This window comes from Neoarthrinium moseri (assembly GCF_022829205.1).
Source record: "Neoarthrinium moseri strain CBS 164.80 chromosome Unknown scaffold89_Wmoseri_CBS_16480, whole genome shotgun sequence".
NCBI lineage: Eukaryota > Fungi > Ascomycota > Sordariomycetes > Amphisphaeriales > Apiosporaceae > Neoarthrinium > Neoarthrinium moseri.
The window spans coordinates 126,751-139,931 of record NW_026055203.1 but is presented as its reverse complement, the minus strand read 5'-3'; the positions used below and the strand labels follow the sequence as shown (position 1 = coordinate 139,931).

At 50.2% G+C, this 13,181-nt stretch overlaps 3 protein-coding genes across 3 annotated transcripts; 2 read left to right on the top strand and 1 right to left on the bottom strand.

The window, feature by feature from the left end:
• Positions 1 to 447: 447 nt before the first annotated feature.
• On the bottom strand, positions 448 to 8,697 carry JN550_012596 (uncharacterized protein; the record flags this gene model as incomplete). Its single annotated transcript, XM_049311089.1, has 9 exons — positions 448 to 1,584; positions 1,643 to 1,811; positions 1,864 to 4,939; positions 4,990 to 5,317; positions 5,366 to 7,156; positions 7,207 to 7,522; positions 7,593 to 7,848; positions 7,905 to 8,570; positions 8,628 to 8,697. 9 exons carry the CDS (start codon positions 8,695 to 8,697, stop codon positions 448 to 450), a joined length of 7,809 nt encoding a protein of 2,602 aa, XP_049165481.1.
• A 912-nt stretch (positions 8,698 to 9,609) lies between these two features.
• JN550_012595 (uncharacterized protein) lies at positions 9,610 to 11,481 on the top strand (the record flags this gene model as incomplete). Its single annotated transcript, XM_049311088.1, has 5 exons — positions 9,610 to 9,954; positions 10,011 to 10,227; positions 10,326 to 10,669; positions 10,763 to 11,157; positions 11,208 to 11,481. 5 exons carry the CDS (start codon positions 9,610 to 9,612, stop codon positions 11,479 to 11,481), a joined length of 1,575 nt encoding a protein of 524 aa, XP_049165480.1.
• A 749-nt stretch (positions 11,482 to 12,230) lies between these two features.
• On the top strand, positions 12,231 to 12,883 carry JN550_012594 (uncharacterized protein; the record flags this gene model as incomplete). The annotated part of the gene is made up of 2 exons (XM_049311087.1): positions 12,231 to 12,278; positions 12,353 to 12,883. 2 exons carry the CDS (start codon positions 12,231 to 12,233, stop codon positions 12,881 to 12,883), a joined length of 579 nt encoding a protein of 192 aa, XP_049165479.1.
• Positions 12,884 to 13,181: the final 298 nt, after the last annotated feature.

Below are 13,181 nucleotides of genomic sequence, written 5' to 3'. Positions count from 1 at the left end.
CGTTTTTTGCGCTGACACTTTTCACTTCTCAAGAAGATTGAAAGGAATTGAATTAATATAACACATAAGCTGTAGGATAACGCGTGTAAATAAGATAAGCTTATGGGCTTCTCATATCTACCCACGTATCATGGGTATGGTAGGTTAGCTTTCTGGGCGCAAGCGTAGAAGCTTCCAATCCATTCGTTCACACACCACTAGTCTGACCCCTAGCATCCGTGCATTTTGATAATACATCACAAATATTTATTCCTTTTCTCGTTCTACTGCAAATCTACCGGCTCATCTTATCTCTTGTCTACACCTACCACCTTTCGGCTCACATATCAACCCGACTTAAGGTCACCCGCCCACTTTAATGGCATGCTAAGACCAACCTTGGAAAATGGTGACTCCGGCTTCGCAAACGACATTCTATACTGTATACTCTTGCCAAATGACTCATGTCTATGAATTACTCGCCTCTGCTTCTTCTGAAAGCTTTTGTGCTGTCATAGTGGCGCTTAACATCTTCAAGGTGCTTACATCCTTTCCAAACGCGCTTTGGAACCAGTTTCGGAGCTCTGCCGCAACCATGCTGTCTATTCCATAGTTGCTTATTGCCTTACTCGCATCTATCTCGTCGGCGGGGATGTACAGAAGACGAGAGATCTTGGCAATGATGCGTTCCAGTGCCGTACCTTCCTCCCCGGCGGCCTCTCGTTTGTTTTGGGACCCGTGTGAAAGAACAGACGTCGCCTGGATGAGATTCTGGAATCGTGGGTCGTGATACCACATCATATCAGATAATGGATACTTCTGGTCGACGATCCTCAGACCCGCGGGCTCGATACCAACAAGCAGATGACCGGCTGCCAGTGGGTCGTATCGGAAAGTGGCGTCCTGGGTAGTGTCCATTGGTGCTGGCAAGATACCCTTCTCACAGTAGTGCAGGAACTCGTCTTCATCATTACCGTAAAAGCCGTTCCTGATCATGGCCTGCTGGTACTCTGGGATGTAGGAAACAATGCCGATGCCGAGAACCTGGCTGAGAGCAACACTCGTGCACGGGAGACCCTGGGCGCGACGATACCTTGCAAAATTGTCCATGAACGCATTTGACGCTAAGTAATTGCTCTGGGTTGCAGTACCAAAAACAACAGTCCAGGAGGACCAGAGCTCGAAAAAGTCAAGTGGTAAATGTTTTGTTGCGTTATGGAGATTCAACGTGCCAATGACGCGCGGGTGTACAGTTGCGTTAAACCGGTTGAGGGACATGGATTCGAACAGACCGTCGTGCAGCGTGAGAGCGCCCTGCACGATGCCTTTCAGTGGGAACTTCGCCGAGTCCACGGCGGCTCGCACGTCAGCCATCGAGGTCACATCGCCCTTTACGACATATGCATCAACTCCCTGCTGTCTCAGCGTTTCGAGAAAAGCTCTTGCTTCCTCGTTCGAAGCTCCGCTGCGAGACAGGTAGATCAAATTCCGGGCTCCGCGTGATACCGCCCAGGTACTGAAGCTCCGCCCGAGACCACCCAAGCAACCGACTAGGAGGTACGACGCATTTGGATCAAATTTGGCGGAGAAAGCGTCTCTTTCCAACTAGGAATTATGAGTCACGACGCGCGGCAAAGGCTTGATCAATTGGACAGAGACTTACTGGAAGGCTATCTTCCGACTGGTCGTCATATTCGACGAGCAGCTTGCCGATATGGGTGCCCTTGACGAATGTCGCGAAAGCCCTCTCGATCTCAGCGACGCCGAACTTGGCCAGGGGCAAGGGTTTGATACGACCCTCAGACTTGAGTTCATGAATCCTTCTCATTAGACTACCAAGAGTTAGCTCTCTTTGCGCATATGAATTACGCAGGGGCTAAATACCTAGCGGTTACTTGTGGTCTGTTCTTACTCATAACCTCCAAGTCGAACGAGGCAAATGTGGCATTACGCCCAAAGACATCAAGGCTCAGCTTGCCGCTGTCGAGGACCTCGGTGCGGCCAATCTCGACGAATCTTCCGCAGGTAGCAATGCATTTCCAATACTCGTGCATGAGCTCTCCCCGAGCGCTACAGAGAATCACGTCGATGCCGTTGCCATTAGTTTGCTCCAGCAGCTTCGCGGCAGTGAACCTGTCGCGGGATGGGAAGACGTGGTCGGCTTGAATCCCGTAGCCCATCCCCAGCAACTCTATCTTCTTGGCTTCTGTGCCCACCGTGGCGAAGATCTCAGCCCCAACCATGTGGGCGAGCTGGCACGCTGCCAAACCAACAGCTCCGGTTGCAGATTGGATGAGCACGCTGTCACCCTTGGTCAGCTGGCCCAAATCCATCAAGCCGTAAATGGCTGTGCCAAATGCAATCGGCAGTGTAGCCACACCATCCAATGTGTCGCCGGCGACGAGTTTCTGGCAGAATACGGCCTTGTCGCGGACAAAGTTCCCGAACTTGGAGAATGACTGGCAGTAAACCAGATCCCCGATCTTGAACTGTTTCACTTCACTCCCAATCTGAGTGATCACACCGGAGCACTCGTCGCTGAAGGAATCGGAATGGTGCCGGCCAGTCAACACGGCGATATCCTTATTGTTGATACCGGCGTATTTGACCTCGATCTCAACCTCATCCGCGGCTAGTGGCGTGAGGAACGTTGGGTCCTCCTTGAAGTACACGGTACTCAAAACGCCTGGTTTGTCGATCGCCAGTTGAAGTTTGGTCGACTTGAGGGCCTTAAGAGGAAGCTCCTTCAACACCCTATCCTGGGAGTTCGCAACTGTGACCTCTGCACAGAGGCCGTTATCCAACGCGAGGCGACTGATGTAGAGGATACCGTTTTTGTATCTGAACTCTGAATCGTCGTTGAACTTCGAGGCATCTGCCACTCTGGCTTCAAGGGCCTTGACCAGTTTGAAGTAAGCATTGTCGGGCCCGTCAGGGATTTGGTCAGTATCTAGGATGCTGAAGCGCAAGGAGTTGTTCTCGATCTTCATTCCTTTGGCAAGACCGGAGATCATCCCACATAGGGGCTCTTTGCCCACCATGAGATCACCACGCGTCAGCCACAACGACGACACTGAGCGGCTGATTGCATACTGGAGGTTGGCCCACTCTTGAGGGGTTGCATCAAGGAAGAATGGTTTCTCTGCCTCAAGGAGGAATATAAGCCTGTAATGACGAGCAATCTTTATATCGGAAAGTGGCATGAGGGAGATGGGTATAGTGCCAGTATTGGAAAGATTGTCCATCATCCGTCTCATATATGGCGCCGTCGCGTTGCGATAAACCAACGTGATGCCTTGGCGATCCGGACCCTGGATTGTCGGCGGAATGCTGAGCAGAGGATCCGCAGCGGTGGCACATATGACAGTTGCGGAGACATTGTCACCGGCGTAGTCATCAAGGTAGAAATCGAGCCCAGAAAATCCAGCAGCAGGGAGGACTTGCTGCCAAAGCGACTTGCTCAAAAACGGACCGTCGTATCGAGGGTAGCTGGGATCGTTATCCGCCTTCCAGAAGTCACTGAAGGTACCAAGGACCAGGCCCGCACTAAGCTGGGATTGGGTTAACTCCAATAGCAACATCCTGCCACCAGGCTTGAGTACGTTTCGAATGTTAACGAGTGTGCCTCGGATATCCGAGGTGGCGTGAATGACGTTGGATGCCACGACGATGTCCCAGTCCTGTTGGTATCCTTGGGATTCGCCGCTCTGCTCCATATCAAAGGTGCCAAATGTCATACCGCCATAATTGGAGAATCTCTCCTCCCCACTTGCCAGGAAAGATGGCGTAGTATCCGTAAAGCGGTACTCTGAATACTGCCTCCATGCGGTATCTCCCTTTAAAGCTGATAGGATTTCATTCGTTGCGCTTCCAGTTCCGGCTCCAACCTCCAAGATCCTGACCTTCGGGTTCTGGTGGGCATAGAGGGCCAATGCCCCTCCCAGACGGCGATTTCCCTCTCGATAAACTTGCCCCGTCTCATAGTTGTCAAGCAGCAGATTGTCTTGCAACGCAACTTGAATTCCAGTCTTCTCACCCCTGTAGATAGAAGGGAGATTATTGTAGAGGTGACACATGAGTCGAGCCTCGGAGGATCGTGGCTTTAACAGCTCGGATAACCGTTCAATCTCTTGGGCTCGATGTGCATGGCTGTAGTTGATGATCTTGGAGGCAGTCGAAGTGTGATCAGCCGCGGCAGCGTTAAGCTTTTCCGTTGTCCAGTCAAGCAGCCTTTGAAGATGCGGCTGTTCCGAGCTCTGCTTGAAGATTTCGGGATGGGTCGCTTTGAAGTGAATCAACTGGTGCAGTGCCAAGTGATTCAATGAAGGAATCACAGCATCGTCACTCAGCATCAGAGGTGGGAACATCTGAGACAGAGTATCCGTGGTCAGATGGTCGAAGCTTGGCTTCCAAATGATGCGTGTGTACGGCTTTGACTCTTCGATGAGCTTGGGGGCGGACTGATCCGATGCCGTCAAGAATATGTTGCTCGCTTGTAGCATTCGTTGGCTGTTCGTTCCGAGCAGCACCACGTCTGCAGCGAGGCCCCGGACGCCCTTCAGCGTGGCTTTCGAGTACGAATCGGCAAATCCACGAGTCTCCGCTGCAACCTTGGGCCACACTTTGACACTATCGATCCCGGTCGGCATGAATGCGCGTTTGAACTTGGTAGCTGTGTTCTTGTGGCCTGCCAGAATAGAGAGTTGAAGACTAGCGTCCAGAGTGGCTGGGTGGAGGATATAGCGCGACTCTCCTATCATCATCTTTGCAGTAGGATCTATGCCAACTCGAGCTCGACTCATGTTCGACTGCCCTATGGCAGAGATATCGGAAAGGCCCTGGAACGTAGGGCCATAGCACAAGCCTGCACCTACGAAACTCTCGTACCACTGCGCAGCATTGATAGCCTTCTTCACCTTCGAGGCCTGGATGTCTCCTACAAAGGGGTACTCTGGGAAACCTGCTAAGATTAGGCAAAAATGATCCTATGGTGGCCTTGGAGCTACTCACTGTATTTCTCTAGACCAACTTCGACCTGTCCCCGGCAATGTTCCACAAAATTGTCAACCCCAAATTCATTCGAGACTGAGGTAAGAACGAAGTCGAAAAGCCACACGTGGCGAGTGGTTTTATTGAGCGGGGTCGGTCGTAGAGTGAATAGGGTCTCAATACCTAAATCGTCCTCGGGTACTATGAGGGCTTTGGAGAGACTGACGTTCTGAATGTCATAGTATTCAACATCTGAGACTTTCAATCCCCCCAGCTCTGCAATCTGGGTAGCTGCCTCTAAAGCCATGCTCAGGTAGCCGGTAGATGGGAAAACCATTTCTTTGCCGAGCTGTAAAAGGGTCAGAAGACATCACCGGTTTAATGATTGCTTGCTTACACGATGATCTGCCAGCCAAGGCACATCCTTGACGGACAGCTTGTTTCGCCACAGTGGCTCGGCCTGGTTTGTGCCCGGTATCCTACTTCCTAGGATGTCATGTCGTGGATGCTTGCGTAGGCGCCATTCACGCGTCCAGCGATTCTCATAGAGCAGAATATCGCATGGATACTGCCATTGGTACCGGGGGAGGTCGGATATGACCCGCCCAGTCTGATAGCCGTTCCCGCCACGGCTCTCTATGGCGTTCACACGAGCCAGATCGATGTCGTAACCGCTGCTGTAGAGATTGCCTGCCAGTGTCAGGATATCTTTCACGTTGTCACTGCCCCTTGTAATTGCGGCGTAATAGGCTGGGAACTGGATACCGTCCATCGAGTTAGCTAGCTGGCGGAGAGGGCCCTGGAGAGCGCTGTGGGGTCCAATTTCAATGAGAATATCAGGCGTGGCCTGAGTCAACATTTGCGATACACCTTGATGGAAGAGTACTGGAGACTCGAGATTCTGGCGCCAGTACTTAGGTCCGAGTATGGACCAAGGTGCAGCCTGGCCATAGACCGAGGAGAAAAAGACAGCTTGCGTGATTATGACTGGCGAATCTTCCTGAGCTGACATCTTGGCTGATCTCTTGGGCATGCATGCATTCAGACTCATCTCGTAGCCTTGGCCGATTGTTCTCATATGCTCCGAGTGATAAGCGTTGCCGCCAGTATGAAGCGCGCGGCAGAATATCTTCTTTTCATCAAACACAACCTTGAGATCGGTCATGACGTCGGCATCACCGCTTAACGTATAGCTCTCGGGAGAATTATGACAAGCGATCGTGACGCGACCGTCATAGTGATCCACCAGTGGTTGGAGATGAGACAGGGCACCTCCCACTGCCATCATTAGCCCGGGCGCCGCATTTTGTATTATGGCCTTCCCTCGGAGGTATGCTGCAACCATAGCTTCTTCCTCGGTCAACAGGCCTGCGGCATACCCGGCCGCTATTTCGCCTGAGGAGTGGCCGATAACGGCTCGAGGCTTGACGTTCCACTGGGAGAGGAGATTGACAATCATGATCTGCACAGCAGTCACGAGGGGCTGGGAAAGCTCCGCTTCGTGGACTCGGGTATTCCCAGTGTCCTGTTGAAGGACTTCCTCAATGGTCCAGTCTCGACCGCGTCCTTTATCGAGGTCGTCCAGGTACTTGTCCAGGCGGCGTACAGTCACCAGACAGCTGGGGAACTCGGTCATCAACGACGCACCCATGCGGGGCCATTGAGAGCCCTGGCCAGTGAATACGAAGCCAAGAGTACGTGAGTCACCCGCTGCCGTCTTCACTATGGACGATTTCTCTTGTGGCAGGCCGTTCTCGGCTTCGGCGGCCTTCACTATGACAAAGCAGCGATTTTGAAGCAGACTACGCCTGGCGCTTAATGTGTACGCAATGTCAAACAGGCTCCAGTCGCGGTAGTGCGCTGCTAATGCATCATAATTTGCCTGTAGCGTCCTCCCGTCGTGTGCTGACAAGGGGAGAATGAACTGGGTTCTCGATTTAGTCGATCGAGGCTTGTTGGTAAGTAGTCCAATATGGCCGTTTTCAACTCCATTGGCATTGTGGGTACCATTCTGGCCACTCATATCTCCGTTGGCTAAGCCATTGATTGATGAGGGAGTGGTTGGGTCGGAATATTGCCGACTAATCCCATTACGGTTTGCGAATGCCTCCATGGAGGAGGATTGTTTGTTGGCCTGATGGCGGGATCGATAACCAGGAAATAGAGTCTCAATGGACTCGACGATGGCCTGTAATATTAGGTCAGACACGATATCATATATGATATATGCAGACTTACATGCGCATTTGACCCCCCATAACCAAAAGAGTTGATACTCGCTCGTCGAACTGGTAAATCCGGCCACGGAGTACTTTCCTGGACGATTTTCAGCCGACCATCCTTCAAATCTACGTTGGGATTAAGTTCCTTGATCCCGATCGTGGGTGGTATGAGACCTCGCTCTATTGCCAGAACGGCCTTCATGACACCAGCCATACCGCTGGAGGGCTCGCTATGACCCATGTTGGACTTGATGGATCCGATTAACAGAGGGTTAGCGCTGGTCCTGGAGTCAGTGAACAGGCGGCCGATGGCACCGACCTCGATTGGGTCACTGTTCCAACATCAGCGCCAAGAAATGGACGTATATAAAGCCACAAACAGAAGAAGAAGCAAAAACGTACCCAACGGGAGTTCCTGTGCCATGACATTCGAAGTAGCCTGTCAGTGACATGTCTAACCCCCCGGCTCGTTCGTACGCCTGTTTTATGCAAGCTGCTTGCCCTTCGGGGCTGGGGTGGGTAATTCCCCCAGTCCGGCCATTGGCGTTGAATGCAGTACCGCGGATCACAGCACGAATTGGGTCTCCATCAGCGACTGCTTGTTGCAATCTCTTGATGTAGAGCGCACCGATTCCATCCGCCCGAGCATAGCCATCAGCTATGGAATTTGTCAGTCACTGTAACTCACGGCTAGGGTCCGAGACGGGACTGTACCTTGTGAGTCAAAGGTGTGACAGACAGACGTGGGAGAGACCGCTCCCAGAACGGATGAGAAGATCTGGCACTCCGGCGTAAGAATCAAGTTGGTTCCGCCGACAATGGCTGCGTCGCAGTCTCCAGTCTGGATGGCAGAACAAGCTAGATGAAGCGCATACAGAGAGCTAGAACAGGCCGTGTCAAGGGTCATTGAAGGCCCTTTCAAGTTGAAGACATAGTTGATCCTGTTGCTGATGATAGTAATACCGCTCCCAGTCACGGAATACGGCAATGCATTCTCAGGGTCGCGATAGTGCATCAGTTGATGATCATAATTGAAGTTGCCCACAAATGTTCCGGTCTTGGAACCGGACAGTTTATGCAGGGGGACACCTGCCGACTCAATTGTCTCGTAGACGACTTCTAGAAACTTTCGTTGAGCAGGATCTAAAGTAAGAACTTCCCTAGGGTGGATGCCGAAAAAGGTCGGGTCAAACTGCCGTACGTCAGACCGAAGAAAACAGCCCCCCTCGGTTCTAAAGGAGCCAGGTCGGTTAATGTCGGGATGGTAGAATGCATCAACGTTGATTCTATCCTCGGGAAATTTGGTGTATGAGTGTCTCCTCTCTTGAAGATACTCCCATAGCTCAGATGGGGACTCAGAATCGCCCGGCCAGCGGCACCCTTGTTCAGGTTAGGGTTACAACTAATGTCCAGCGGTGAGAGATTATAATGACCCACCCATTCCCACGATGGCTATGGGCTCCAATGCCTCTGGGATGAATGGTTCGGTGACAGAGATTGGCGCCATTCTGATGCAATAGGGCGGAAACGTTGCAGGTGGTAACTTGTAGTCGAGTCCAAGCGCCTTGTGTTAAAGTAAGTCTACCGACGAACGTTGGTAACGCGAAAGTGTGGATCAACAACTCTGTCTTTAATTTTGTACGGTGCTTGACACACGGTAGAACTTTTATAGAGCCAAAATACAAGGCCGAAAAGGCTCAGGATTTAGTAGAAGCTTCTCACAACTGCACTGAACATGAAACCCTAGCTACAGTTAAAACTTGCTTGATATGGGATGTTAGCTATAGTTAAGAAATATTGGATATTCGCAGTGAACTGTTAAGCTGCCCGACACTGGGCAAACAGAGATATCCAAGATGACTGTATACCATCACCTACTAGTTATCCTGTTTATTACTCATAGTACACTTAACCCCTGGGCCGAAGTCGGCATCAGTGAGACTTCCAGACGGCAGGTGCAATCCAGGGAACAATCACATGGCAAAACCCACTTTTCACTTATTTTATGACACCTAGCCTGGAAAGTACCTTGGTCTTAGTAGATCTGACATATGTGCATCATGCTTGTCAGGTGATTGACCCGAGGTGACTGCATGAAGGACCGAACCTTGAGCTTTGGAGGGACTATTGCCTGATACGACAACATACATGACAGCACAGAAGGAGACATGGGTTCGGAGCGCACACTATTCATCTGACGTCTGGTATGACACTGCCGATTTGTGGTACACTACATGGAAATAGAATATCTGCTGAAACCAAGAAATATCGTATGAACTTGCGCATAGAGAGATTTTTGGTCCTCACGACGACCAGTCAGCCCTGCCCATGTAAACGTGCTAATTTAAAGTTATAGGACAGCTCATACTGCCTCAGTTACAGAGAGTAATTCCAAACCAAAGCAGAATACTTGTTTACTATGGCAAATAACAATTCTTGGAAGACCACACTCCCCTGGATCCTCCTCCAATGGGTGAATTTCGTCATAGGACAGGAGAGCCCTTTATCGTATGTGCCAACATACGGAGACCAACAGCCATTAATTTGGGGCCAAGAAGGCATCAGTCTGGACGCTCTAGTTTCAGATCGTTATTTAAAATTTAGTTTGAAGAAGGAACTAGAGAGGCGCCTATCCAATAAAGCCACAATATCACTGGCTGGCGATGAAAGCTTCACGATACTTAATGCTCGATACTCCAACTATAAGCGACCGGAGTACATCGCTGTTGTACAGGCTGCAGAAGAAAACGATGTGGTCGAGACTGTAATTATGCTAACTATTGTCATTTATTCGCAAAATCGTTGCTAAAATCAGTACAGGTCAATTATGCACGCTCAAGAGGCATTCCATTTGCAGCAAGAGCCGGTGGTCACAGTCTGACCACCTCGCTTCGCCGCATCAAAAATGCCATCGGGATCGATATACGCGGCCTAAAAAGTGCAGTTTACGATGAGAAAAAACAGCTGATGACAGTAGGCGGCGGCATCACTACAGGTGAGTTCGCAAACGCGACATATGCTAGAGGCATGGAAGTCAGTAAGTAAACCCTGTGCCCCGTGGGGTAACGTATCAGAAGAAAGGCTAGTGGTATAACTATTTTGTATCAATCATACCATGCTAATAATATCACAAAGCCGTTGGCTCGTGTCCTTGCACCGGCGTACTGGGAGTCTCCCTGGGCGCGGGCATTGGTAGGCTCCAGGGGAAATACGGCTATCTCAACGACAATCTGGTATCGGCTCGCCTTCTACTAGCGAATGGAACCGTGATTCGAGTATCAGCTAAATTCAACTCGGACCTTTTTTGGGCTATCCGAGGCGCTGGACACAACTTTGGTATTGTGGTTGAGGCAACATACCAGATATATCCTCAACTAAATGATGGAAAGCACCTTGTGGTGGATTTCGAATATGCATTGCACCAGACAGAGGATGTACTGGCGGCGCTAAATTCTATCTCTAATCCGATGCCCAAGGAGGTTGGTGTGTTTGTAATCGGGCGCAGACGAGGTGTAGATGGGAAGGTTGGCACATAACTTCGAAACACCGAGGGCGTTGCTGACAGATTGTAGCCGACGATCAACATTAATCTTGTGTATTCAGGCCCCGAAGTAGACGCTGCCCCATACACCAAACTATTCGACAAGATATCGCCGATCTGGAAGGATACCAAAATTGCCACGTGGGATGCCCTGCCATGGGCAACCTACAATGGTCTCAATAACATCCTTTGCACACCCCAGGGATGGGCAAGATTTCCGATCAAGAACTTTTACGCCGCCAACGCCAAGAGCTATGACATCCCCACCATACGGTCCTATATCAATTCGTGGCGTAGCATGAATGAAAAGTATGAAGGGAGAGCGATGTTCAGCTTCATGTTTGAATCTTTCGCTCAGCAGAAGATCCAGGAGTTGCCAGACGATGCGACAGCCTATCCGTGGAGACATGGCTCGCAGCATTTTCTGTAAGTTCAAGCACATATTTTGTTATACGGATAAGCTGATAGTTTGGGAGCATGATTGAAGGTGCATACAAAGACACAGAGTTAGAGCAGGAAATTGACGAATGGTTATCGGAGCAACAAGACAAATTAATCGAGGGATCTGGCTATGGAAGACTCCAGCAGTACGTCAACTACGGTCACGGCTCCAAGGACGCACCAGAAGCCTTGTACGGTTATGAACCCTGGAGGTTGGAGAGGCTTCGGCGCCTCAAAAAGGAATATGACCCCGAAGGCTGGTTTAATGGTTACCAGCCTCTGCTCGTTATGTCTGAGCTTGAGTTTTGACAGAGGGAGGACATGGCTCTCCTTTGTCGGCAGCAGTCAGAGGACAATATTGCAAATCTATACGAGGACTCCATGGGGTTACCGGGAGATGAGTAGTTGTGTGGTCCTGGGGAGGGTTATCGGGGCTAAGAAGCTGGCTGTAGACCAGAAATATGCAATGATTCAAAAAACTGTATACACGATATATGAGGAATCACTCCGGTACCTCGAACCCACAGCCTTTGGCATACCGCATAGATATGCGTCTATGAAAATGCCCTGTCAAAGCTCTTTCCAGAACTGGCCGAGGGTGTGTACTGTGTAAAGTTTGCGGAGAAGAAGATGGACCAATTCGTGTGATCTGACAAGGATTTCGTGGTGCGAATGACATGTGCAGTATGGTTCCATCAGTGGTCCGATTGGTGTCAGAAAGCCAAGGTTGCAGGCCTGTCAGTCACTCTGCAGGTCAGCCACCACATCTATGCCCCGGTGTGTTTTCTCCAGGCCCGTGCGTGATGGTGCCGAAGAAGCACCGCAACTCATAAAATAAATATCAATTTCCATTTAAACTCCACATGATGATTGTCGGTTAAATCGTAAGCATATATTCTTCAAGCCTTGTCTTGTGTTTCAGGATATGGTCTCCTCTTACATTCTATTGAGCAGTGACAAATCGATTAATAATTTGGTTCTCGTCTGTGGAAGCCGCTCTCTTTGTCGTTTTGCCTGTGATATACTAGTCAACCTAATTCCCAACAGCCTCTAACAAGATGGTCCAGTGCGGATTCAACGCGTTGGTGCCAGCGCTGGTGTTCCAGGTGGGTGGATCACACTACAGCATGCGCTACAGTACTACAAGTATCAGAGCTGACAGTAATCACGAAATATATAGTTGAGGATCTTCTCGTTGTACCCCATGGGCCAGCTTCCAACTGGAGGAGTCTGGTCCAATGGCAATGCAGTGGGCCGGCTGACGTCGGTTGAGGGTTGCGAACTCTGTGTTAATGCGACGACAGTCCACATGGACGACTTCAACGTAGTCGACGGTGAAAATGACTTATTCACCTTGAATGCACAAGGTCTGCTCCGAACGGACGATGAACAGTATATTGGCATCTATGGAAAGGGGCTGCTGCGCAACATCCCCAAGGTGAAAGCGATACTGGCCAATGAGACAGATGCGGTACCGACGAAATGGGGCGAGATCGACACATTCACGACCTGGACCTTTCAAGCCTCTGGAAAGTACGCCGCACTGACCGAAGGGGTTTACGTTGCGAATATCAGGATAGCCCCGCCTGACAATGCGGAAACCAAGTCTTACATCGACTATAAACTCAGCAGAGTGACGACAGGCGAGTCATGCCAAGATGAAACAGATGGGAAGAACGTCCATAGTTCTGCCTCTGTTGGCGAGCTGTAAGCCAATACGGCCCAGCCACAGATCCAGGAAGGCACAATGTCTGGCACATGGCTATCTGACAAAATGGAAATGTGCAAACCCATATATATATACGCCTATATAAAATATTTCCGTTCAATAACTCCACTCATCCTTTTATGCACCAATAAACTGCTGGTTTATATTCAACTTTTTGGACGAGAATAGTTGTCAGCGGTGAAGAGCGCAGCCACTAGCTTGAGCTATGTAGCTGTGTTGTTGATTATTGACTTAATCACGGTGTTCATTGTCACAGACATGTCATATACAAAATTCTACG